Genomic DNA, 24,317 nt, shown 5'->3' with positions numbered 1-24,317 from the left:
TGGTGAAAGGTCTAGAGGAGAAGGGTGTGATGAGAGGCTAAGGCCCCTTGATTTGTTCAGCCCAGAGCAGAGCAGGCTGAGGGGAGGCCTTGTGGCGGCCTGCAGCTCCCTCATGAGGGGAGCGGAGGGGCAGGCGCTGAGCTCTGCTCTCTGGGGACAGCGACAGGCCCTGAGGGAATGGCATGGAGCTGGGACAGGGGAAGGTCAGGCTGGGTGTTAAGAAGAGGTTCTGCACCCAGAGGGTGGTTGGGCACATGGACAGGCTCCCCAGGGCAGTGGTCACGGTACTGAGCCTGCCAGAGTTCAAGAAGTGTTTGGACAATGCTCTCAGACATATGGGCAGATTTTTGTGTGGTCCTGTGCAGAGCCAGGAGTTGGGCACAATGATCCTTGGAGGTCCCTTCCAACTGGGGATATTCTATGATTCTATGATAATCTACCACTTGAACAATAAGAGATCTCCCAGAGATTGTTGTTGCTTCATCTGTGCTCTGTGTGTGTAGATATTTTATTAAATAAGCAACACTGAGGCAACAATCTGTCAAACTGATCTTTCAAGCTGTGCAAAGAAGAAACTCTATGATTATCTGAGCTGCATTAAACTCCCTCACATCAATATAACCAAGAAAATAAAAAATAACAAGGCCATCATTACAACTAAATTGAAAACATAAAACAGTTACTGCCCTAAGCTTATAAAATTTCTGAGTTCTGCTGGAACCAATTGCTCATCTATGAGATGAAGCATCTGAAATAGCCTGAAGAGGGACACCAATGAAAGCCTTTTTGGCAAGTACCCAAATGAGGTTATGGTTTGCATTCAGACCCAACACACCCAGGTCCCATGGTCTAAATGCAATTCATGGTATCTAATGAGTCTAATTGTATAAACCTATTATGGAATATTATTAGTTAATTCCTGCATGAAGTTTGTAACCTCAGATTTAGTTATCACCTCTCACTTACAAAGATGGTGTGATGTTTTAAACACTTAGTGATAAAGAGTCTGGCATGTCTTGTGTTATGTGCTTTGGTTAGAAGAGGGGTATAATAAATTTAGTAAAAGGGGAAGCAAAAAACAATGTCAGCACTAAGAGTTATATGAAAAGTTTGAGTATGTCCTATTTTAATTCATAGGTAATGATACAAAATCAACTGGAATTATTCAGATGTGAGCATCAGCAGATGGATCACTGCACCTTTCTTCCCTTATTTTTCTGTTGTATTTTTCATAAAAAGAGGTCTCTCTGACATTCTACAGCTAGTCAGTATTACTTTCTGTATAGAGTGAATTAAAATGATGTATTTGGTTATGTAGTTATATTTGGGGAACTATATTTTATTCTGTGATGCATCCAGGTTATATGAGAATGTATTCTGACAGTTTATTTTAGCAAAGTAGTAATTGAACTCCCTTAGGTAGTGTTAGCCTGGGAATTATATCAGCTGTGCCAAAGCAATTGAATTATTGAGGTTATACATTGCATTAGCAATGCTTGTGTGATATGAATTTTCCAGGGGAAATTATATTTCTTTCCAGCTTAATATTATAAATTTAAGTTCATCTGGTGATAGTTTAATACCCTTCTGTGGCTAAACACCAGCATTCATGCAAGCAATTTTAAACCTCTGAGGTTTAAACCCAATACTGATACTTAATGGCATGATAACTTAAGGTGTAGACATAGTAAATAGTGTTCAACTTCCATTCCTTACGTTGCAGAAATCACTCAGCAGTTTGCACAAATGGTATCATAAAAAAGAAAAGTGAACTAGAACAAAGCTGTTTTCAAAATGGTAATTCTGATGTGATGCGTTGCTCTTCCTTGTTGATGGTTTAAAAAATAGGAACGAGTTTTCAGGTGTGCATGAAGTTTACATTGGTTAAGTTTGAGCAAGTTGGTCTAGTGGAAGGTGTTCCTGCCCATGGCAGGAGGCCTGGAACTAGAGGATCTTTAAGGCCCCTTCCAACTCAAACCATTCTATGATTCTGTGGTTCTATGAAGTAGAAACGAGATTTTTTAACCTAAATTATGCTCCCATATTTCAAATTGCAAATGGCAAAATAGTCCCCAGACCCAGGTAATGTTCTTCAGCACAAAAACCCCTGGAGGCTTTGACATTCATTCAATGAAAAAGATTGATAAGCCATCCCTGTAGTAATAGTGTAAAATTTCTAGATTAACAGAAGGTGTAATGCTTTGAGAGCATATTTACATGGTGAAGATGGTGGGACAATACTTGATAGTAATTTGTTAAATGTACACAGAATCCTAGTAGCCCTTTCAACCATCTCCAGGTTAACAGGCTCTGAAACATTCAACATAGACTAAATTTTCATATTTTTAACTCAAGGAGAACTTCTGTTGGAGTCAGACTCAGCTTTAGAATTACTTGGTCTCTCTCTTTTTTTTTTTTTTTTTTTCATAACGGAAGCCACATTGACCTCAAACCCAAAACCATGAGCCATTCTGTTGCACGCAGAATAATGCAGGGTCAAAGAGGGAGAAGATGACAAGATCTGGCTTTTGGTTCCATAGGGGTTTTGAAGAACAAGGGCTGCTGGGAGCACATACAAGAGCTGGCTTTGGGTTGTGGAACCTAACACGGATCTGTTATATGTAGGGACCACATGAGTTGTGGGTGAGAACTGTGAATAGACGGTTGTATACCTGAAAGGAGGGTATAGTGGGGACAAAGCAAGGCTATTTTCATTGGTGCCTGGTGCTAGGACATGAAGCAATGGGCACAAACAGGAACACAAGAGGTTCCCTCTAAACATCAGAAAGTATTTATTTTCTGTGCAGGTGACCGAGCACTGGCATGAGGTGCCCATAGAGTTTGTGGAATCTCCCTGTTTGGAGATATTCAAAAGCTACCTGGACGCAGGCCTGAGCAACCTGCTCTAGGTGACCATGCTTGAGCACAGGAGCTGGACCAGTTGACCTTCAGAGGTCTCTTCCAACCTAAACCATTCTATTGTTACGTGTATGTGTACACACAGCAGTGCAGGGAGAATGCTTCACACTTCATTGTTTTAACATTTCTGTTTTGTGAGTGTCATCTGAAAGATGGTTCAGGAGGTACATTTGGCGAGATGGGGGAGCAAGGGATGTCACTTGCCCACTTTGCTTACTCAGAAGAGCACAACTCCCTGGATGCTATTTTTGTCACTGGCTCATTGCCGTGTGTTGCTGCTGTCCTTGCCAACAGGAACCAGAGCTAACAAGTTTGCCCACAGTTGACCACACAACTGAATTTTGGCCAAAAAGTTAACAAAGCTACCAAGCTTTTTTTGGCCAAAAAGTTACCAAGCTACCAAAACGTTTGCTGCATAAATCTCTTGTTCCTGTTCTTCTTTTTTTTTTTTTTTTTCGATGTCTCCTCTTGAAAAACACACTGAAATGAGTGGTGAAACAGTTGAAATTAATGGGGTTATAAGATAATTGGAAATTGAAACTTATGAAAATTGATGACCTACTAACCTTTTCTGAGCAAATTTCTGTTCTCATTCCAATAAATGAAAACAGTGATATTAAATTACAAAGATTACTTGGCAAAGCTCCTGGCTTCTCTATGTGAGGAAGTTAGTACACAGTACCTGGAAGTGTAAGCTCTGAACTCACAGTGCTATTGCCCAGCCACACATCCCTCATGGATGAACTTCAGTACCTGTTACCTGCAAGACACTTCACTTTCAAAGCAGATACAAACATTCCCTGCAGAAGATGGTTCTTGATAAGCATTAAGAGTTTATGTGTAGGGGGGTTGCGAGGAGCGTACAATGAATTGCAAATCCATGCTCAAGGTTATGACCTCCCACCTGCCTTGTGCTGGTAAGTCCTAAGCTACCTTGCATTTGATGCACAGTATGATTGTTTACAGGAAAATGTGTTCTCTATATTGCATTGTTTTTGTTTCATAAATTCACAAACTTAACTAGTGCGTGTTAACTTTTTTTACTTTTTTTGTGTATGTGTGTAGGGAAAACCACAATTTCATTTTATAAAGTAAAGTGTCTATAATCAAAAATCAAAAATAAGCATTGTGACTCTAGAAGTTTGTTGAACTAATTAACTCTACTAACTAATTTACTGTAATTAAACATATTCTAGATGATGAAAGAAAAACCCTTCTCATAATGAAACTGCAAAACTGGTCAGTATACTTACTCAACTGTACATTTTTTCCCAAACAGGCAGGAGAAAAACATTATCACCCAACTTGCGCACGATGTGTCAGGTGCAGTCAGATGTTTGCAGAAGGAGAAGAAATGTATCTTCAAGGTAAAATAAACAAACAAGCAAACAAACAAAAAAAAAAGGAAAGAAATAGAACAGTTACACCAGACAGCATGCCCTCTTGCCCATACCTGCTCACGTGGCTGAGCTTTATTGTGCATATTCTTACTTCATAACTACCAAAGAAAGTGGAGAATGCAATATGTAGGCTAAGGAAAAGCAAAAACAACAACAGCAACAAAACTTATTTATTCTTATTCACTATTACTTCTCTCTTGATTTAAATCACAGAGCAAGTGGGAATCACATGAAGAATGAGCGGTAGCAGTTTTTTTTTTCATGCAGATGGAAGTGCTTGACAGTGAAGATTATGAACATTTCCATTTACTAGAAAATGTGCTTTTCTGCAGTGATAAGACTTCCACATGAAAGTTAACACACATGCAGGACAGGAGGTTTCCTAAAGCTACCATTCCTGATGTAACACCGATTCTGTACCTACTGTCCATTTACATACAAGGAGAAAGTCTATAGAACCTTACCTGAGTTCTTAGTCAGGCCTAATTACCCTCAGAGAATGGTGATGATGATGCCATGGATCTGAAGCCTATATCAGACAGTGTCTGTACTGGAGACAGCCATGAGCTTGCACAGAAAAAATTCAGTGTTTCTTGTCAGGGAATTTCAGTGGTAATAGGAATGACTTGATCTGTAATTTATTCAATAATAATAATAATAATATTTAACATAGATATAAGCTAAAATCTGTGTTTCAGATGTAGCAAATTTTAGCTGTACTAAATTGATCAAAGAGAAAAGCTGTATACACAGTTAAATATAGGGTTGGTCACCAGAGAAAATGAAGGCTTTTGCCTACGTTTTTGACTGGGCCTATGTTTTCAAAACAAAATAGAGAAGAGGAACTCAGTAGGATGTGGGAACTGCAAGGTTGGTGTATTATCCCAAAATCACATGCTTGCCCAGGTCTGTATTACAACTTATGCAATTGTCCAGAGTTTTCTAGAAGAGTACTTAGAAATCATTCTTTAAGCTGGAAAAGTTTGACTTTATTTAAAACAAAACAGTGGTCTCAGTAAGATCTAATTAGAATTTAGTACGTTATTCAAAATGACAATTTTATTGTCACTTTGGTTTACAACAAGAACTATCTCATTAAAGGACATAATGATTCTTGCCCGTGCTCATGCGTTGTCTCTCAGGAGCCAGAAAATGCTGTGGTTCTTCCAATTGCAAAGTAGCTTAGCAATGCTAAAACCCCCTGGGAAATCAATATTTTAAAAAAAGATGCCAAACTGCAGGTTTGTTTCTAGATTTCAAACTGTCTGAAATTGCCTTGCAGTGAATCCTTTTAAGTTTAGTTTGTTGTAAGGATGGATATTAATTTCTGTCCAGATTTTCAGTTCAATAGCTAAAAAACTATGCTCTGGTCCTACTAACTTGGACCCATCTTATTCACTTTATTTCCTGATACATGAAACATTCCTACCAACTTGTTATCATACACTTTTTGTCTTCATGTAAAGAGGAGTTTCCATTAGAAACTTTAATGAAAAACTTAACTTTGTTAAGTGTTAACTTTGTGAAAGATCTGTGATTAGTTATTTGAACTGCCTGACCTGATGAGTTAGATAATTAAAAAAAAAATCCTAGGGGTTTATAACATGTTCTTCATCCTCTTAATAAACTCATGTAAAGTTCCCTTAGGTGTTGCATGTTCCTTAGCAGAAATTGAGTCTTCAATAGACATCGAGCAGATGACTTTGGGGTGAAATGACTTTTTCTTCTATATGAAAAGTTTCCTAGCCTATTTCATGTGACCACAGACAGGAGTAAGTCATTCAAAAAAGTTGATCTAATTACTATTTAGAACTACTTGGAAGATTTACATCAAATTATGTGGCATTTGAGACAAACTCTTTCAGTGGGCAAGCTCAGACCCATTCATAATTGGAACATAAATTAGCATTGAATTTGAAGGTGTTATAAAACCATTTCTTAGTGGTTCAGTCCCTAGAAAACTTCAGTGACTTATTAAACTTAATTTATCCAGTCAGGAATTGCATATAATCTTTTACTGCTTGAGTCTGGGTTCATCTGGATTATTCTTGTGAATTGAATTCTGATGATCTCCATCTGTCTTCTGGGAAATAGACTTTCTGTTTCTATCTTGTTTCCAAAATCTACTGGTGAAACTGCTATCAAACTATCTCCTGGAAAACTATCAAACTGCTGTGAAAACAAAGCATTTCCTATAAATCCTCTTGGTGCTCTCCACCCAGTCTAAACACTAAACATTTATAACAGAAATTCTCAACTTCCCAGTTACTCAGAAAAAACTTGCAGTGCACTGATACTATTTATCTATGTGGAGAAATGCTTTAGCTTGTGTCTTGTCCTATGTCAGCCTGGCATAAACATAAAGGTTCCTTTCTGCTATTAAAATTTGCGTGTAATTCTTTATTTTATATAGGTACACACATTCCACTCCTCTGAATATTGAACACAACGAATACTGAATGTTATGTTGAACTCTTAAAAGATTTTTTTTCTTTCTGACAAATTCAAAACCATTAGGTTTCTTTTTCACACTTCTGTTGACTTATATCTCTGGAGTTTGTAGTCCTCTATTCAACACATATATGCAGTATAGAATTAGTTTGTTTGTGTATTTTCTGATATTCCCCTAAATTAAAGCAGTTCTTTAATATTTAATTTATATGACACAAATATGTAGTGCAAAGTCAGTACAGTGAAGAATTTAGAAAAAAAAAAAAAGAAGACTGGATTTTCAGCTAGTTTTAAATGCCACAATGACATTCTATTCCATATTCCATCACTAGGTCCTCCTTAATAAGACCTGGGCCAACCTATTACAAGAATAGAGAACAGGAAATTCTGAGTACGTATAAGGAAATACAAAATTACCACGAGAGTGGAAAATGTTGTCCAGGAGTGCTGTGGATCTCCATCCTTGGAGATGGTCAGAACCCAACTGGGCACAGCCCTGAGCTGCCTTCTGAAATGTGATCTGCTGTGAACAGGAGGTCGGGCTGGAGGAGTTCCAGAGATCCCGTATAATGTTTCTTAGGACACAGGTTTTGATGTTAATTTCACATATTGAAGTCCATGTAGCTTTCTGAAGTGCACCTAGTCTTTAAAATGTATGTGGTCAGTTTTACTGATAATGAGTTGTGGTCATTTTTAGCTTTGAAACTATCCACAAAATTGTGATGGCAGTCAAAGCAGTTAGCATGCTGTATTTTATAAAAGCCTCTTATTTGGTAACTGAATTGAGCAAAACTTTAAACTTACTCTCCAGGTACATCCATCTGGCATCCAGTTTGTAGACAGGCTGCCAAGGCTGAAGAAAAAAACAAGGTAAAAATACCTTATTTTTACACTTCCATACACTTATTTTTACACTTTTAAAATTTTATTCTCTATCCCTCTTTCTTTTTTTTTTTTTTGTAGTAGTAGTAATAGATGTAGAGGGAAAGATTTGGAATTTTTTCACTACTGGATTTTTAAACTTTAATGACAGAAATCTATTTGGTTAAAGTAGTGTTTTATATTCTGCTTTTACTAGTGATTAAAGGACAATCCTGACCTAAGAGTTATATATATAAGCTTAATAGGAAAAAATATGAAAATATGAAGAAATAAAGTTAATTTTTAACTTCTGTCTGATTACGATATAATCAGTGCATGACCTTTTCTCTTTTTATGTGGCTCTGCATTTAAAAGATCAGAGGACTTTCACTTCATTTGTTTTTACAAAAAAAAAGAAAAAGTACCAATTCTCCTTGGAATTTCTTTTTTATTGTTTGTAAAAAGTTGGCAAGCCAGCCACAACTTAATTTAATCTCTGGCTTGAAGCACCTCCTTAAGTTGGATGATTTGTGCATCTGTCTGTGTGCAAAGGGAAGAGGGGGTTGTTCTGGCAACTTTAATAATTACAAGGTTAGCAGATGAATAAGCTGCCCTTAGGAAATGAAGAATTAATCTGTAGCTGGGGAAATGATCTCTCTGAAGTGGTGGGACTGAGATGCAGCTATCTCATTTAATGCAGAGGCCAACTATGGAGCTTTTCAGTTCTGCTTTTCTCTGATGCTCCAAGTGGTATCCTTGGTATCCTGTTCAAAAAAGCCTTGCTTTGATTCATGAAGGCTTGGACACAAGTCACATGGGACAAGTCAGAACAGGAGGCAGCAGCTATAAAAAGAGTGTTTACAAATCTGGTGTGTTAGCAAGTGCAACTTTGACTAAATTACAGTTTTGAAAAAATCTTTTTTGGGCCTTACCCTGAAGGATCTTGGCTGTAGTTTTTGTACCCATGTGTTAGGGAAGTGATTGCTCCGGCATTCTGTGGCAGGCTCTGAATACCAAGTAAGTGGTGTTTCAGTATATATATATATATATATTTAAAAAAAAAAAAGGTGTATTGTCAAAATATTTCAGTTTAATAAGTGCTGCTGATTAAGTCTAATAGCATTATGCAGCATTTCAGGCTTCCTAAGGATTTTATTCTGACTGAGTAACTGAAATTGCAGGACTAAAACCCAATGTACTTTATTGAAAGTGTAGTAGTCCTTTTTTTTTTTTTATCTCCTTCAAAGACAGACAGTGGATACTATTGTACGGGGTTCATACTGGCTGTCTCTTCCCCACCAAGGAAAAGAAAGCATGCTTGTAATATATTGTGTAGAGGCTGACACATGTCATTCATGACACATCTCTCCTGAGTGCTGGGAGTCTGCCCTTTCCCCAGCAGAGGAAGATATCTGTATCTGAAAGTCAGCGGGAGTCTTGCCTAAGTACAAATAAAAACCAGAATGAAACTCAAGGAGTTTTTCCAAGCCTAGTCATTTTTCCTTTTTTGGGGGGTTTTCCTCTCTTCTTTCTTTTCTTTTTTTTTTTTTCCTGATCATTACATTCATTAATGAAACAAACAAAAAAGAAGAAGAAAGGATGCTTTTTCAAATTAGGTAGTAAGGGGCTTTTCAGTATATCTAGTAAAGCTGGGAATAGGATATACTGGTTGAGCAGTCTTCTGGTCAATCTGTGAAGAGTGTTGTTTCTAAAAAGTCATCTCTCTATGTATTTATACAAATATAAGCACAGCATGTAACTAAAGTAGGTAACAAAGGTAGGAGGAGTAAGTAGCAGCACACTACAAAACTTTGGAGATGGAGTAGAAGGGAAGAAGAAGTGAAAAAGTGTGACAGCAAAAAGAAAAATTTTGGAAGAATGGGTAAACAGAAGAGATAAAGCTGGAAATGGCAGAAGAAATCAAAGTTCATCAAAGTGATGAAGAATATATAGATATATAGATATATTTGTATGATTTATGGAATTTTTACTTTTAGCCATTCTTTCTTGCTACTTCATAATTAAAGAGTTTTCTGTTCCATGTGAAAACATTTAACAATTACAAATAATGTTCCACCCCTCTCTGTAAATGCTATGTTATGAAGTGATCATTGTTTCGCTACTTGGTAAGGGATTGCTGTGTTAAACATTTGTTTTATGGTTCTCTGCCAACAAATTGAATAATATGGGCCTTTCTTCAGATTGTGTTAATACCTGCCAGACAGACACTTCTGAGTTAAGGTATATTCATGTATCACTTCTAAAAGCTAGCAAGTATTTCAAGAAAAGACAAGTAGTAGGAAGGGTGCCACCTTCACCTGACAGCTTAATAATGCTAAAAGGGTTTGAGCAGTTGTAACCTCCAGATAAGAAGTGTCTGCATTTGGTGAAATAGGAAATAACAGTCATTCTTAACAAATGGCAAAATTCTTACTTTTTGCAGTCAGGGACAGTTTTAGATAGATGGGAAAAAATATTTTATGATAAATTAACATATCTGGGTAAAAATAGGGTATAAAACTCTTAGTAAGATTTGTTTAAACTTCAGTTAAGAATGTCAGGTCTGTTCACTCATTGTTAGTATCATTGTTTCTCACAACCCTTTGTTACTTATCAGCAATTATATTTATCATCATAAAGGAATCTACCAAAAGCAATAATGATCTGTCACTGAATGCCAGAATGATTGAAAACAGAAAAAAGCTAGCTGAATATTGAAATGAATCTCTTACAACTGGAGAGGGCAAAGCTAACCTATTGGTTATCTGATTCAGGATGTTCTGCAGGATGTCATGCTGTTTGCTCTGAGTGAATGACACAGTGCCATGACACGTTCCAGTAGCAATGTGAATTGGTTTGACATTACAACCATAGAGTAAAAATACTGCAAACAAATCATCTTGTGACCCCAGATGCAGTGCTCCTGTAATGTCTCTGATAGTGTCCAAAGGCTGTCCTGGTAGCCCAGGAATGCCCCAGGCCATTCTCTTCTGAAAGGAAGAGAGGAGAGCAAGTTGTATGTAAAATCATTTCGCATTTTCAAAATTATCAATTGGATTAAGTACATTTTTTTTGCAAGTTTTTGATACGCCTGTACATTTTTAGCTAAATATGCCATTTTTAAGTGGTAAACGTTAAATTAAAAGAAATGTCTCTGTCCTGTCTTCCTATTTCCTCTGTTTCACATATCTTCTCCTGCCATAGGAAACAAGGACTTCCTCTGAGAGTATTATTTCTGTACCTGCTTCAAGTACATCAGGTTCCCCAAGCCGTGTGATCTATGTAAGTATTTTACTGTGAAATGCATTCCGTGAGATCGGGAAAAAAGCCCATACTTCCTCTTACAGTTTAACATGTATGTAAAGTTAATGTATCCAAACCACTATAGTTGGTGATTCCTCTAAAATGGAATTTACTTACTCATGTTTAAAATGTTTGAATACTGCCTTTACCATAACAGACTTCTGGCAGTTTCTTGTTATTTTTTGTGGTGTATTTATAGCACTTACATTACCACTAGAACTGTTTTGTACCGCAGCAAGCAAAATACCACAATGCTTTCTAAAAAGAAAAGTTTAAGTAAACAGTACAGCCCACAGGTAGATTACAAGCTTAGATTTGAATACTACTCGTCTAAATCAAGCCTTTGAGCCTGCCTCTGATTGCTTATGAAAACACTTGTGTATGATTACAGGATTCAGGCCTCTACAAATTCCAGTCCCTAACCTCAGGGCACCTTTGATGTGTTTCTGGTCTAATAAGTGCTAGCTCTGGAAAGCTCAGAGAGTTTAAAATAACTGCACAAATATGATAAAAGCTTATTTGCTGAGTATTTTTTTCAGTACCAGGTGTACCTTAGTTGTAATAATTGCTGTAGATATTGTTCATGAGCAAAGTTTCAAGGCTACCACTTGGTAAGCAATAAATGAAAAAAAAAATACAGAATTGTGGCATCTGTATAAACATCTCTGTGAGGTCTTCAGTATTCTCAGGACTATTCTTTGTCCTGTCAAAGATTTCTTTGTCCTCAGACAGGTAAGTCATTTTCACTGAATAGTACCAGAGGAAACTGCTGGAGATGTGATTGACTGTCAGAGAGGTTGTTATACTAAAGTTAAGGAGTTTTATTTACTGCACTGAGACAAGTGAAACAGTGCCTTGAAGCCAACTTGTCTTCTTTCTTCAAACAAAAATAATTTTGAAAGCAATATACCCTTTATATGAGCTGCTAGTGTAGGAATTGCCCCTTATCTAAAAGGCCATCAGTGCTTCTGAGTTCTCCTTCCAGTAAAGCTCCATGCTTTTGCATACCAGGGTATATTCCCACTTAAAAAAATGTCATTGCCATGACTGCTATGAAGACAGTTCATTGTGGTACAAGACTATTATCGCGTAAACATTTTCTTTGGCCAGATGGTCTCTATCTCTCCAGCCATGTGCTGCTTCATTGCTTTTATAAATCATAAGCATTCTTCTAAGATATATGTATTTCTAATGACATTTTTTCTGTTAGATGGTACTGTTTTTCTTGGTGTTTGTGATTATCACTTTAAATATGCTTCATAGGTTGTTAACAGTCAAGGACAAACCTCCATTTTCTTTTTCTGTTTTTTCAAAGGATGTCATTAAGTTAGCATACAACTCTAATGCTTGTTACTGTAATATACTTTTTTAGAGGCATCTGGGGCTGTGAAAGAATAAAGTTCTTAACCAAATATGAGCCAATTACGCAAAAGAGATTTCCCAGAGGTGTGCAAGTTCTTGCTATATCTGTCTCTTATATGACTGCTTAATTGTCAGAAGGCCGTGAGATCAATTAAATCCTACTTCAGCTTTTATGAACAGAAAAGTAAGAAGAATCAAAAACATGGTTTTGGACTTCTATATTATCCAAACGATCCTTTGGCTATCTTTTGCATCTGTTTTTTATTACAGGAGTGTTACGACATACAGACATGCTCAAAATTTGTCTCGGGTCCTTTCATGATTGCTTTAGCCAAATCTAAATACATGCTGCCACTGAAAGGAAGGTCCCTCTTACACATGGTCCTGTTCCTCTCCAGCCCTGTCTTCCTGTCTCCTCTTTGGTGCTAGTTGGTACACAGAGGTATGATCAGTCAAATTTGAGACTATTTTCAGCTAGAAGAATAACCCAGGAAAAGCTTTTTTGTTATTATTAGAAAATAACCCATGAAAAAGACCCAGCTGTCTACCATGTTTCTAATGGTAACGGAGATGAGGGAAGGCAGAGCAGAGTGTAAAGCACGTGCAGGACAGGCACTTTCAGCAATAACATGCATTTGTGTAATTAAAACAATTAGTGAAACTGTACATTAACAGCTGTTGAACTCTTTGAAGAACTGTGTTTGACAAAAGAGCATTTTGAGAAACAGTTAAAACTTAGGAACCATGATTCTGTAGTACTTATTCTTTCAAAGCCGTCAAGTCTGAGTGACATGATTGTTCTGAACCATCTCATGGGTGATGTGCTTCTGGGTCGTGGTTTACTGGTCAGCTAGGGAAGAGTAAGAACGCATGTTTTAACTAAACCTGAGTGTGGTTCATGCAGAGCCTTTACTAAAACTGTATATCTTTTTTTTTTCCTTCTGTTGATATCAGGCTGTGGTGTATTCTTGCACTGAGAGAGGGCATAGGTTAATGCCCTTTGAAGTTGACAGTCATCTTTCCATTAATTTCAGTGATGGCTGAGCTATATCCAGACTGAAATTTACTCCAGTGCAAACATTCCTTCCGACTCACTGCATACCACTTAAAAATCAGTAAATTTCTAAATCACGCCATTAAATAGGGCTTAAGTAGAAGTCCTTTTTTATATTTAGCTAAATTCTAAGTAGATTTAGGAGCTCCCTACAAAGATAAATCTAACCAGAAGGTTTAGTTTAGGTTACAAAAATGTGTTATACATTCTTATACTGGGAATATAAATCACATTATATTTTCATACAGAAACATATTTGTTATTATACAATTGTAGAAGTACATAGTCCAAATGAAAAAGATACTCTAAACTTAAAGCATGTTTTTAACAGAATCCAAAATACCAGTTATTGAAAAAATGGCTTAAAGACTCTTAGCTGTAATTTGAGTCATCTCTAGAATATTTAAATTCCACTCAAGTATTTGAAAGTAGGTAAAAATAAAATAGAAAACGTAGGCTGAATGCTTGTAGAATGGAGTGTTTAGAAAGCAACTGTATCTCTAAGGCATTTTTTTATCCAAATTTTCCTACGTTTGGGTATTTAGAGCGACATGAATTTTGTAAGTAGGTAAGTTTTACTCTTGATATTTTTGAAGTTTTGTGGGAGGATCCAAAACTGCACTTCTACACAGAGAGATAAGGGCTAAAATTACTGTAATTCACATATTCCCAATTTTGAACTTTTTTGTTTTCACTAGAATAACCTGCACAACCTGGATACCTTTAAAAAGAAATTATCACAGCCCCCCGGTCTTCCTTGTAAGCTACAGTTCTGCCCAAATTTTTCCTAGAACAGACCTGCCAGACAGGCTTCTGATCTTTGAATGACCTGTCCCTGCATCAGAGGTTGCCACCGGCTTCTCAGCAGGGAGGGATTTATTTTCACTAAGGGGCTCTTTCAGTGGTCTTTAGCTTCTTGAAGTAGATGCAAGAAAAGTGATATCTGTAGAACCCTCTGTTATCTTTAAGATGCAAGAAAAGTGATATCTGTAGGACACTGTCATCTTTAAGAATCAAATATTTCATTAAAAAACATTTTATCATTAGTTTTGAAGATGAGAGTATGTGTTGGTTATGGTGGCTTCATTCCACTTTCTTAGTTAAGAAAAATCTTCCCCCTTCCCATGTTGCTTATGTTTGTACAATTCATACATTGTTTTAGGAAAAGGGATAAATGAAAGTTGTCATGCTAAACTTCTGTATAATTAAAAGAAAACTTCCCTGAAAAATCTATTGAAATTTTCTTATCTTATACTGAGTAAAGAGATAATCACCACACACATAAATCTTGGATACTTTCATATCTTTTGCATTTGGAAAGCATTATTACAGTTTTACAGCTGATCGTACTGAGAACGGTGAGTTCTCAGAGAAAAGTGAGATTCAGTCATCATTTTGCTGCCAGCAAAGAACTTATCATTCCGTAAAGCCCGAGGTGGGAACTAGACAATTTTGCTGCCCATTTTTCTCCTCTCAGTGTGGCTGGCTTGTCATCATATCTACAAGCCTAGTACATACATGCTGGATACAGTTTTACTGCAAGTTACCATTATCCTAAGGATAATCTGTGAAAATGTGGCTTTTGATAATCATGCTTTTGGAATAAGGATAGCAAGAGGAGAATGGAGAGTGAAACAGCTAGGAAAGAGCAAGCTTTTTTCCTCTGTTGGTTGTGTGAGTCTCCTGAAAGGATTTGAACTTTACTTAAGTGGCATCTGTGATCTTCCAACTGATCCACCACAGCGCAAATCCGTCATCTGCTGGTTTGTGACCTGTAATTAAGGGCTACTTAGAAATAGTCAGGAAAGGAGGTGAAGTTGTGGGATACAGCTGAATGGAAAAAATTAAAGGCCTGACTAATGTTTGTCAGCATCTGGAGAGTATATGTTGGAAATACACATTTGATTATTCACTACTGCTTGTGGTAGGGGAACCCTGCACACCAAAAGCACTTTAAAATGAAGGGTGTTTTGCCTGAGAAAGACTTCAATATCTGTCCCACATGTCTCTTTATGCAGCTAACAGTAAGCGGGATATAACCAAGGGAACTGGAATTGTGCCATGCTACTCCTATTAGCTAAATGTGAGTGAAAAAGAAAAGGAGAAAGCACCAGTATCTAATAAGAAAGCAACAGTAATATTTAGCATTGTATAGTAAATATAAGATACTTAAATTTGCACAAAGAAAAAGCCTTTAATTATGATGATGACTTTTCTATCTATATATATCTGTCCTTTTCTGATTGTATCCTGATCATATTCTTTCTTATTCTCATTGCTTTCTTTCCTCCTTTTCTTAGGCAAAGCTTGGAGATGAAATTCTTGACTACAGGGATTTGGCTGCTCTTCCTAAAAATAAAGCCATCTATAACATTGACCGCCCAGATATGATCTCCTATTCTCCATATATCAGTTACTCTTCAGATGACAGGCATAGTTATGGGGAGGTACTGAAACATGGGTATTTTTTTTTTAATATGAATTTGAGATTTAATGTGCATCATTAAAAGTTGCTGAACACTAAAATGTGCAGAATTAAAATATATATATCTCTTATAGCTTCAATTAATTGAGTCATGTCATCCATTCACCCACAAGGCATTTTAGCCTTCTAAAAATACAAGTGAGGCTTTCATTTCACTTTTTAGTTCATGGAAATTAAAGAATTGCTTTCTGTGATCATTTTTTAAACAGATGACATGTAATTAAAATATGTTTTTCTATGAGAGGAGTTCTACATGGAAACACGAGCCATTGCTAATTATAATGCAAAAATCAGAAGCAAAGCCAAATGTCTTTCATAATTTTTTTTTTTAAAGTGTACTATGTTATTTTGGTAGCACAACAATGGTATCACTTTGCTATGCACAAATTTCTTTCAACTGTCCCTTACTAAATTTCATCCTCATGTCACACATGCATTTCAATCTATTCATATGCAGAGCTAATGTTAAACAATTTGTGGTAATGAAATCTAATTTAACATAATCTTATTAATTCTGACTTTTTTTTGTGAAGCATATTTGTATATAACTCCTGTCATACAAGTTTGCTTTTCTTCCCTAATAATACCTTCCTTTTGTTTCAATTTCTAATTTATTTTATAATTTTAGATGCTTTTTGCAAATTAAACCTCTCAGATATACTAGAAATGTTAGTAAGTTATATGCTGTCTAGAATGGAAGTCTTTTTTTCTCTATAGGTGTAAATGGATGGATAGAGATAAATACTAGAAATAATAGCAGTACTATTTATAATAGTCCCAGTCTTGCTATCACCATTGCCTTTTATGCTTAATCAGTACCACTGAAGTCTCCAGTGCTACTCTCAGGTAAAGTGCAGTACATACTAGTTCTTGCAGACTCACTTCCAAATCCTCCCTGTACAATGCTGAACCACAGTAGCTCCATTATACTGAGTGCTAAAAAAATTAAGGTTATATCTGGTAAAGAGTTTAAATGGTATTTAATGGTTTCTGAATTCATAAAACTGAAAGCTGCTGCCTCACCCTGAACCTATACAGTGTAAACACTTCCTTTCTATGTCAAAAATTGTGGGTGCTGATAATGTTTGTGTCCTTCCTCAACTGCCCATTCACATCTGACCTTTCAGAGGTGACATCTAGATTTGACAGACGTGCATATGCTCTGCAACTTTCTGCCCAACTCCTCTGAAGACTCAGTCATTGCACGTGCTTCAAGGAGATGGTTATAAAACCATCTCACCTGCCAAAAATCTATGCTGCTGCTGGAGGGAGTTTCTCCCATCCACTTTCAGCAGGTCCTTGGCACATGCTGCAGTTCCTCTCCTTTGCTGGAGTGTCTGTGTGGCTGAGCTAGGCACGAGGTTTTGTCTGGACCCCTGGTGTGATCTGACCCCATGGCTGTCACTCAAAGGCTGGAGATGCCAGAGGTGGGACAGCCACTCAGAGGTGCAGTGAAACTGACTGGTTTGGCGGAAGCCCAGTTTTGACTGGGATCCAGCGGCTGCAAACTTTGTAAACCTCAATACTGCAATTTTAGGAGTGGGATAGAAGGCAATTGCAGCTGAGCTCTTAAAAAAAAAAAACAAAAAACAAAAAAAAAAAACAAAAAAAAAACCATCAAAGAGGGTATTGCTGCCTTTAGTGTATAGCACCTGCCTTTAGTGTGTAGCTCAGTGGTTATCCTGCTATAGGAAAAGTTTATTAGGACAGCTGGAGTCATTGCCCTTTTCGTAAGATAAATACGATGATAAAAATCACCACATCATAAAAGAGGGCCTTTTCCCTTGGGGCAGTAGGAGATACATTGGTTCACTTGGGACCAGCGGCCCAAAACCTGCCTACAAAACAGCTGTTTTCTTGCTTGCTTCCAAAGACCCAAGTGAGGCTCAGGAGTGCATGACCCCTTCAGCCATGGTTGCTAGCATACAGATATATTTGAGCAAGCTTTAAGCTAGATATATTACTTACCAATAACAATTAAGATACCAGTCTTAACACAGACTTTACAGCCAGTTTTCTGCCTTCACTCATGGACATGCTTTAAAGCATGCACTGAGTTTCATGTTGCATTTGTTCTTCCCCCCGTATTTGTAGCACTAGATTAAAGCTTGCTTAGGTAGGTCTATGTTGATGTAGCTATTTGTGTCAGTAAGACCTCAGTGATATCTTAAAAAAGAAAAAATAGGATCTGGTTTCTAGATGCCTAGACAAGGAAGAGCATTTGGGGCTGTGCTCTCAATCCAACGTGCACATTTTTGTGATGCTCTAAATATTTTACATCCTTGATTGTGGGATGGTAAAAAAAAAAATAAATAAAAAAATCCTGATTTTCAAACTTCAGCATCCTGGCTATATGTACAGCTCCAGGAGTTTCAGTAGAGTTGTGCTCAGATAATTAAGTTTAAAACCCACTAATTTTGAAAGGAAAATGAGTGAACAGTAAATTATCAAATTACATGACGTTTAATTAAAAATAAAATAGTACAGGAATTTTTGTTTCCCTTAAAGCAGCTAGCTCTGAGCAACAAAATTATAATCCAGATTTTGGTAGTGCTTCAGGCAGCTGCTTTAAGTGTGGGTTTTCTACTAACAGTACTCTGTGGTACAGGTCTGGCCTCACCAGGCCACAGGATTTTGTACTAATGAAATCAACAACAGCTGTATATGAAAGGATTTATAACTTATTCCTTCTTACCTTGTTTAAAAACAAAGAAAAATAAAAAAATTATTCTAACTTACCTGACAGTTATTTTTCTTAACTATATCATGTGTTATACATGGATATTGATGTTTTAAGAGTAGTTCTTCTCACAAGTAACATCATGCATGACTTTGTATCACTAATTTGTTGTGTGTTGCTGTTTGCAGTCACCTCAGTTGCTCTCTCCAACACCTACTGAGGTAATCCCCAGTGCCTTTGTTCTCCTGTTCTGACCCATTTTGTGATGCATAAACCTGGTCATACTGATAACCAGCAGCGTCTGAAATGTGGGGTTTGCCTCCTGCCTCTGCAGTGCATGGGGTTTTATAATTTGTTTTTAACAGTGTTACTTGTGTTGAATATGTGCTCTGCTTCTGGATTGTCATCTGTATTCATCTATCTCCACTGTCATCCATGTTTCAGCTTTCCAAAATAAAGGTTGTATTGTGGTCACTTCTACAAGCTCTACTGAATAAATTCCATTGGGAAACAGGATTTATTTTAACATTTAAAGCTGCCAGCATGAGTTGACATGAATTAATGCTTGGTATGGCTTTCTCTTTTATTTAGTTTTATTTTTTTATTCCACAGCCAGTTAAACTATTTATACTATTTGTACACGTATACTGTTGAATCATGTGCACATACCTGAACGTCTAAGTGTATCTTGATGTACATTAATGATAAAAGCCTGTCATTGTTTCAAGAAGTATCACCTTATTACAGGCAGTGAAAGCATTTCACATAACTTCCCAGATATCAACTCAATTAAATATCACAGGCCTGGCTCATTTCTCCATTATTCCAATTATATGTAAAAAGAACTGTATTGCAGAATTTGGGTAGTAGAGAAGAACTGGAAATTTCCATTAAAGATTACAAATCACCAGCTGTTGCTATGATCATTGGCTAAGCAGAGAATTTAACCAATCAAAATGTAATTTATTTGATACTTTAAAAATAAAAACATGCTTTATTTAATATTGGATTTCATGAACTTGATTGACTGTTCGTTACAGAGACCAAAAGTACGCAAAAGGTAAGGTCTGAAATAATCAATATGAACTCTTGGTGTTGTGGAAGATTACAATAATTTCCTTTCAATTAGCTATCAGTTAGCTAGTTGTCATGCTGTTTAATTCCAGAAGTGGCACTAGTATGGAGGTCAGTGCTGCTGTTACCTATGTCATACAAATTATCCCAGGTTATCCAGCTTTGCTGTTTCCCGTCTTTCTCTAAATAGTCTATGATCAGGTGCTTAGGCATCATCCTCTGCAAAATTGTCACCAGTTTTGTTCGAGAGGGTTTTATCAGAAAAAAATATTCACTGTGCCATACAAATGGAACTTCAAAGAACATTAGATAACACTCATACGGTATGAAAATATCACCCCAAGACTTTCCAGGGATGTGGCTATACTGCCGTGTAACTCTTTTTGCAGGGGTTAGAATGAGTATTAAAGAATATAGCTACATAGAGGGGGAAACATTTCAGACTGAGTGTGGAGGAATTGGTGGCAGAACGCCTGTGGAATGCCGCGTGCTTGGGAAGGCGCCAGTTGTTGTTCTCCCTTTCTTGGATAATTTCTGACTTTGAAATGGATATTTAAGCAATAATGCTATTTACTAGTATGCAAAACTGATCTTCAATATTTTTGAAAATGCAGTCACTGAGTCTGGGGTGACGTGGAAGGAACAGAGGACACTTCAGCCAGAGGAGAGAAAGTGGTGACTGAGATGATGTTGTACATCCCCAGTGTCAAGGATAGTCCCAGAGCAGCCAAATTGGAAACTGCAGGCAGGAAGAATCTAAAGATGAATGGACAGATATAATTAAGTTGTCCTGATAGGAATCTGGAAGATGATGATGGGCCAACTAGGACCTTCTGTGTGTTTAAATGATGAATGATCCAGTGGGAATTACAGATGCCTGAAGATGTCCCAAAATTCATGACAAGTGGCTAACACCTACTATGGGATAGCATGCTCTTCACTCACTCCTACTGGAATAGGAGGAGGGTAGCATTTTTTGGAATAGCACTTTCCATAAGGGAGCATCTGTAGGTTACATTGATTTGCTCTAATCTGAAGTTAACTGAAGCCATTCCTCAATTGTCTTAAACAAGAAAATTGAATTTGCTTTTGTAGCTATTTGACAGAAAGTCATTTCCTTATCTAATTCATTACTTAATGTTTTTTACCGTTAAGACACTGCAAATTACAATTGTAATTTAACTAGCTATAGAAAGTGAGGGGCTTTGCATGGGTGTACATGGTTTTAAGTAGTTGAAGTCAAGGATTTTTTGGGGAAATAGGTTATATATTGTACAATTTTGCAGTGTTAATTCTAATGATATTTATATGAGTATTTATTATAGGTTACCTAGCTAATAATGACCATGTTTTGCTTGTAGTACAGTGTGCTGGGACAATTTATACAGCAGACACAGTAGTTTCTGCAATGTAGTAAAGCCAGCGAGTGTTGATATTGTGTTGTCTGTGACCCTTATACTGTACAGCCATTTACATGGGTACAAAGTGACCATAGTACTATCACGCTAGCCTTATTTCACCTTCCACCTACCCATGTATGTTAAACCTTTACATAAGGTGGAAGAGAGTAGCGAATTATACTGCCCTGAAACAGTACTTCTACAGTGTTATGTTCTTGTCAAATGATACTGTTGTTTTAAATTCATGTATGTGTTGACTTTCCTGTGAACACGACCATTCTGTGAATCTTGGCAGTTCCAGAGCGCCTTTGGTCATACAGCAGTTGAGGTGCTTACAGCTGAAAGCCACCTTGTTTCATTGGGATTGCATGGAGCATTACAACAGCATCAAGTTCCATCTACACAGCACAGAAACATGTGAAATGGCATATTCTGCCTGCTTTGGAAGTGATTTATCTTCCCTAATGATAGATTTCCTCTCTTCCTCTCAGGGTGACCAAGATGACAGATCTTTCAAACAGTACAGGACATCAAGTCCTAGCTCTGCCGGCTCACTGGGTTATGGTCGCTACACTCCAACGTCCCATTCTCCTCAGCATTACAGCAGACCAGGTAATTGAGAATCAGCCCTATTTGTTCTCTAGATTTTTCCCCTACTTTGTCTCATGCTGTAGGCAGGGTAGACTCCAGGTTTTTTAGGTGGAGGCGTAGTTCATTTTAGTATTTTGTTTATCGTGAACAGATTGTCCCATGGGGAGGAAAGAGAAAATTCCTCAGGTATAAACAACTAAGAAAAAGAAAACAGGCATCTAGAAAGCTTTATTTTATGTATCTGTTAGCAGAAGATATAACAGACTTAATCCTGGTCCCATTCTTCCTCATATTCAATCCACAGCTCTTTCATGGTTCAGCATAGTACCAGTGAATGCGCACAAAGCCAAGAGGGTGCTCAGGTGATATTGTGTCCCTTCTGTACTGCAGGTTTATGGTCCGTGGTGGTTCTCCTCACCACACTGCAAGAGCTAGAGGAGCAACTAGAGGCACTAACGACTAGTTTTTGAAGTCCAGATTGCTTTAGATGAGAAGCTGTCAGCAATGTTTATTGATGTTCTTCTGCACAAAGAGGAGGGATCACCCTCTTTTGATCTTTGCATGGATGCTCCATACTAATGCCCATTCCTAAATGGACACTGTACAGAATTTTATCCTTAGAATGATCAACCAAATTGCTCAAAATTCATTCAAATTTTTCTCCATTTCATCATCTGAGCTGAAAACACAGAAATTCAGAAAATTTCTATTGTTTTCTCAGTGTCTACCAGTTTCATTGGGGATACATTATAATTATAAACTAGTTTAGAAAAAAATATGGAATTATTAATCTTTCCAATGGAAATAAAAATTGTATGGGTAACAGAAACAGAAATTATTTGTACTATGTAAAGTCTTTGGTAAAGTGAAGATGAGATTGAGGATCAAAGATCTATTAGAGATAGGGAAGATTAGTCTGTGCTGAAGGTCTGGCAGCTGTGTCATACCTAAGCTTAGCTGCACACTATTAAAGGAAGGAGCAAAGATGAAAGAAATTCCAAATTAATTCTAATGTCATACAGCTTCACTGAAAATTTAGTTGTCATAATTGCTATTTTTAATAGTTGTCTATTTGTCCTCCAAATACATTATCAGGAGGTTGTTACAACAAAGCAAACAAAGAAAGTGACTTCTAAGAATATTTTTCTAAGTATTTAATTACATGTATGACTTTCAGAGCTGGAACAACTCCAGGACATTTCTTCAAGTGCTTAAATTAGCCATGCACTTGAGTGTCCTGGTACATTGTCGACTAAATCCTACCAGTATGCACCGACAGCAGTGAGAACTGGACCCACTTGTAAAACAGTTCTCATCACAGACAAGGCTCTCCCCATTTCATTTCATTAGATCCATTATAAGCATATATCATTCCCTCTTGCAGCTTTTTTAATATGCAGAATTTCCCTGAGTGCAGCTATGCTTTTTGTGGTTCCTTTTCTGGAATATTTTCTGATGCATTACATTATCAAGGCTTCATACAATAACTCTCTGTTGAAATCGTTTGTCCATGGCCAGCCACGTAGTATGGCCACTGTGATGTTTTTAGACATAACCAGAGAAAGATGAAATCTTACATATAAAGTATATGTTTTTGAAGCATCAGGAGGAAAATGTTCCTGAAAAGAAAGGATGGCATTGTAATTTGTGGCTTTCAGTAAGTGAACTAAATAGTTTATTTTCACTTACTCTCTGTTGCCCCCAGCTGGTACTCAGAGTCTTGGTACCAGTAGCTGCATCTCCCTGCCCCAACACCCAAGCCCTACATCTACATTCAGACATCATTACATCCCTTTCTTCAAAGGTAAGGTCCAGGAATGCAAAACCGTGCTGTGATACTGTAGACTTATTCAGATGTGTTTCACTTTTTTTGTCTGTGCAAGCATGGCTTCCACTTGGATAAAATTTGTCTTAATTTTTTGCAAGTGCTTTCTTGATGTATTGTGTAGTTTTAAGAAATGAGTGGGTATGAGTTGTTTTATTTATTTATTTATTTATTTTCAGTGAGTGTTAAGTGTTTTTCAAAGGAAATAGATTTTATGATGAAAATGAGAGAGGGAAATAATTTTAAATCCTGTTTGTTCTAAGATACAATGTTTATGTTTGCCCTATTTTGGTGTTGCTAAGTAAGTATTATAACAAGCTTATATGTTGGATCCAACATCAGACAATCAGTTATTTAACCTTCTAACTTTCATTTAGAGATTATTATTATTATTTGCAGCATTACCAGAAATCTTTCCAGATAAACTGGTTAAATCAATATAGTTGCACTGATTAGCAAATAATCTGTGCCATGTATTTTGAAACAGAGTAATTGAGACTAGTCTCCTTGCCATTACATTTTTTTGCATTGGATATTAACTGTTAATGAACTCCATGTTGCAGACAGGAGACAGTAATGAGGAATACCCTTAAGCCTTTCAGGCAAACGCTGTTCTTTCAGCTAGCTACTTAAACATAAGAAAGAGAAGATATTCAATTACCACGTATCTTCCCCTGATTCTGTCCTCTCCAGGAACAACATGAGCGTGGAGGAGACTTGAATGGCAAACATTTTCAGTGCCTGTTCCCCAGCTCTTATGTACCATTTGATTTAGTAAAGCAGAACTGTTCTCCTTGTCATTGTAACCTTTACAGAAAAGGAAGTGACCCCTGCAGGAACCAGATTTACAAATAGGTCTGAGATACAAACTCAAATCAATTGCAGATGCTCATTGCCTTTGGAAAAAATAAC

The 24,317-nt window shown here is 37.0% G+C and overlaps 1 protein-coding gene and 1 long non-coding RNA gene across 14 annotated transcripts in view; one reads left to right on the top strand and one right to left on the bottom strand.

The window, feature by feature from the left end:
- The window catches only part of ABLIM2 (actin binding LIM protein family member 2), a 139,816-nt gene that overhangs the window by 80,447 nt on the left and 35,052 nt on the right, over positions 1 to 24,317 (top strand). For 4 of the 11 annotated variants that reach the window (XM_035547236.2, XM_050710413.1, XM_035547246.2 and 1 more), the window contains exons 7-12: positions 4,199 to 4,286; positions 7,582 to 7,640; positions 10,836 to 10,913; positions 15,651 to 15,797; positions 21,481 to 21,601; positions 23,286 to 23,384. In XM_035547236.2, the coding sequence (XP_035403129.1) occupies positions 4,199 to 4,286; positions 7,582 to 7,640; positions 10,836 to 10,913; positions 15,651 to 15,797; positions 21,481 to 21,601; positions 23,286 to 23,384 (592 nt within the window). The remainder of the gene's footprint in view (positions 1 to 4,198; positions 4,287 to 7,581; positions 7,641 to 10,835; positions 10,914 to 15,650; positions 15,798 to 21,480; positions 21,602 to 23,285; positions 23,385 to 24,317) is intronic. The other 7 variants (XM_035547241.2, XM_035547238.2, XM_035547234.2 and 4 more) reach the window with 3 other exon arrangements.
- LOC118248367 (uncharacterized) overlaps positions 1 to 24,317 on the bottom strand; it is a 37,790-nt gene that overhangs the window by 4,631 nt on the left and 8,842 nt on the right. The window contains exons 2-4 of one of the 3 annotated variants that reach the window (XR_004778730.2): positions 7,575 to 7,623; positions 4,784 to 4,950; positions 4,173 to 4,279 (exon numbers count right to left, since the gene is read on the bottom strand). This is a non-coding gene — a long non-coding RNA (uncharacterized LOC118248367). Of the gene's footprint in view, positions 1 to 4,172; positions 4,280 to 4,783; positions 4,951 to 7,187; positions 7,403 to 7,574; positions 7,624 to 24,317 lie in introns of those variants that run through there. The other 2 variants (XR_004778729.2, XR_007708214.1) reach the window with 2 other exon arrangements.

This window comes from Cygnus atratus, chromosome 4 (assembly GCF_013377495.2).
Source record: "Cygnus atratus isolate AKBS03 ecotype Queensland, Australia chromosome 4, CAtr_DNAZoo_HiC_assembly, whole genome shotgun sequence".
In the NCBI taxonomy this organism is placed as follows: Eukaryota; Metazoa; Chordata; class Aves; order Anseriformes; family Anatidae; genus Cygnus; species Cygnus atratus.
This window is presented reverse-complemented; position numbering and strand designations above follow the sequence as displayed.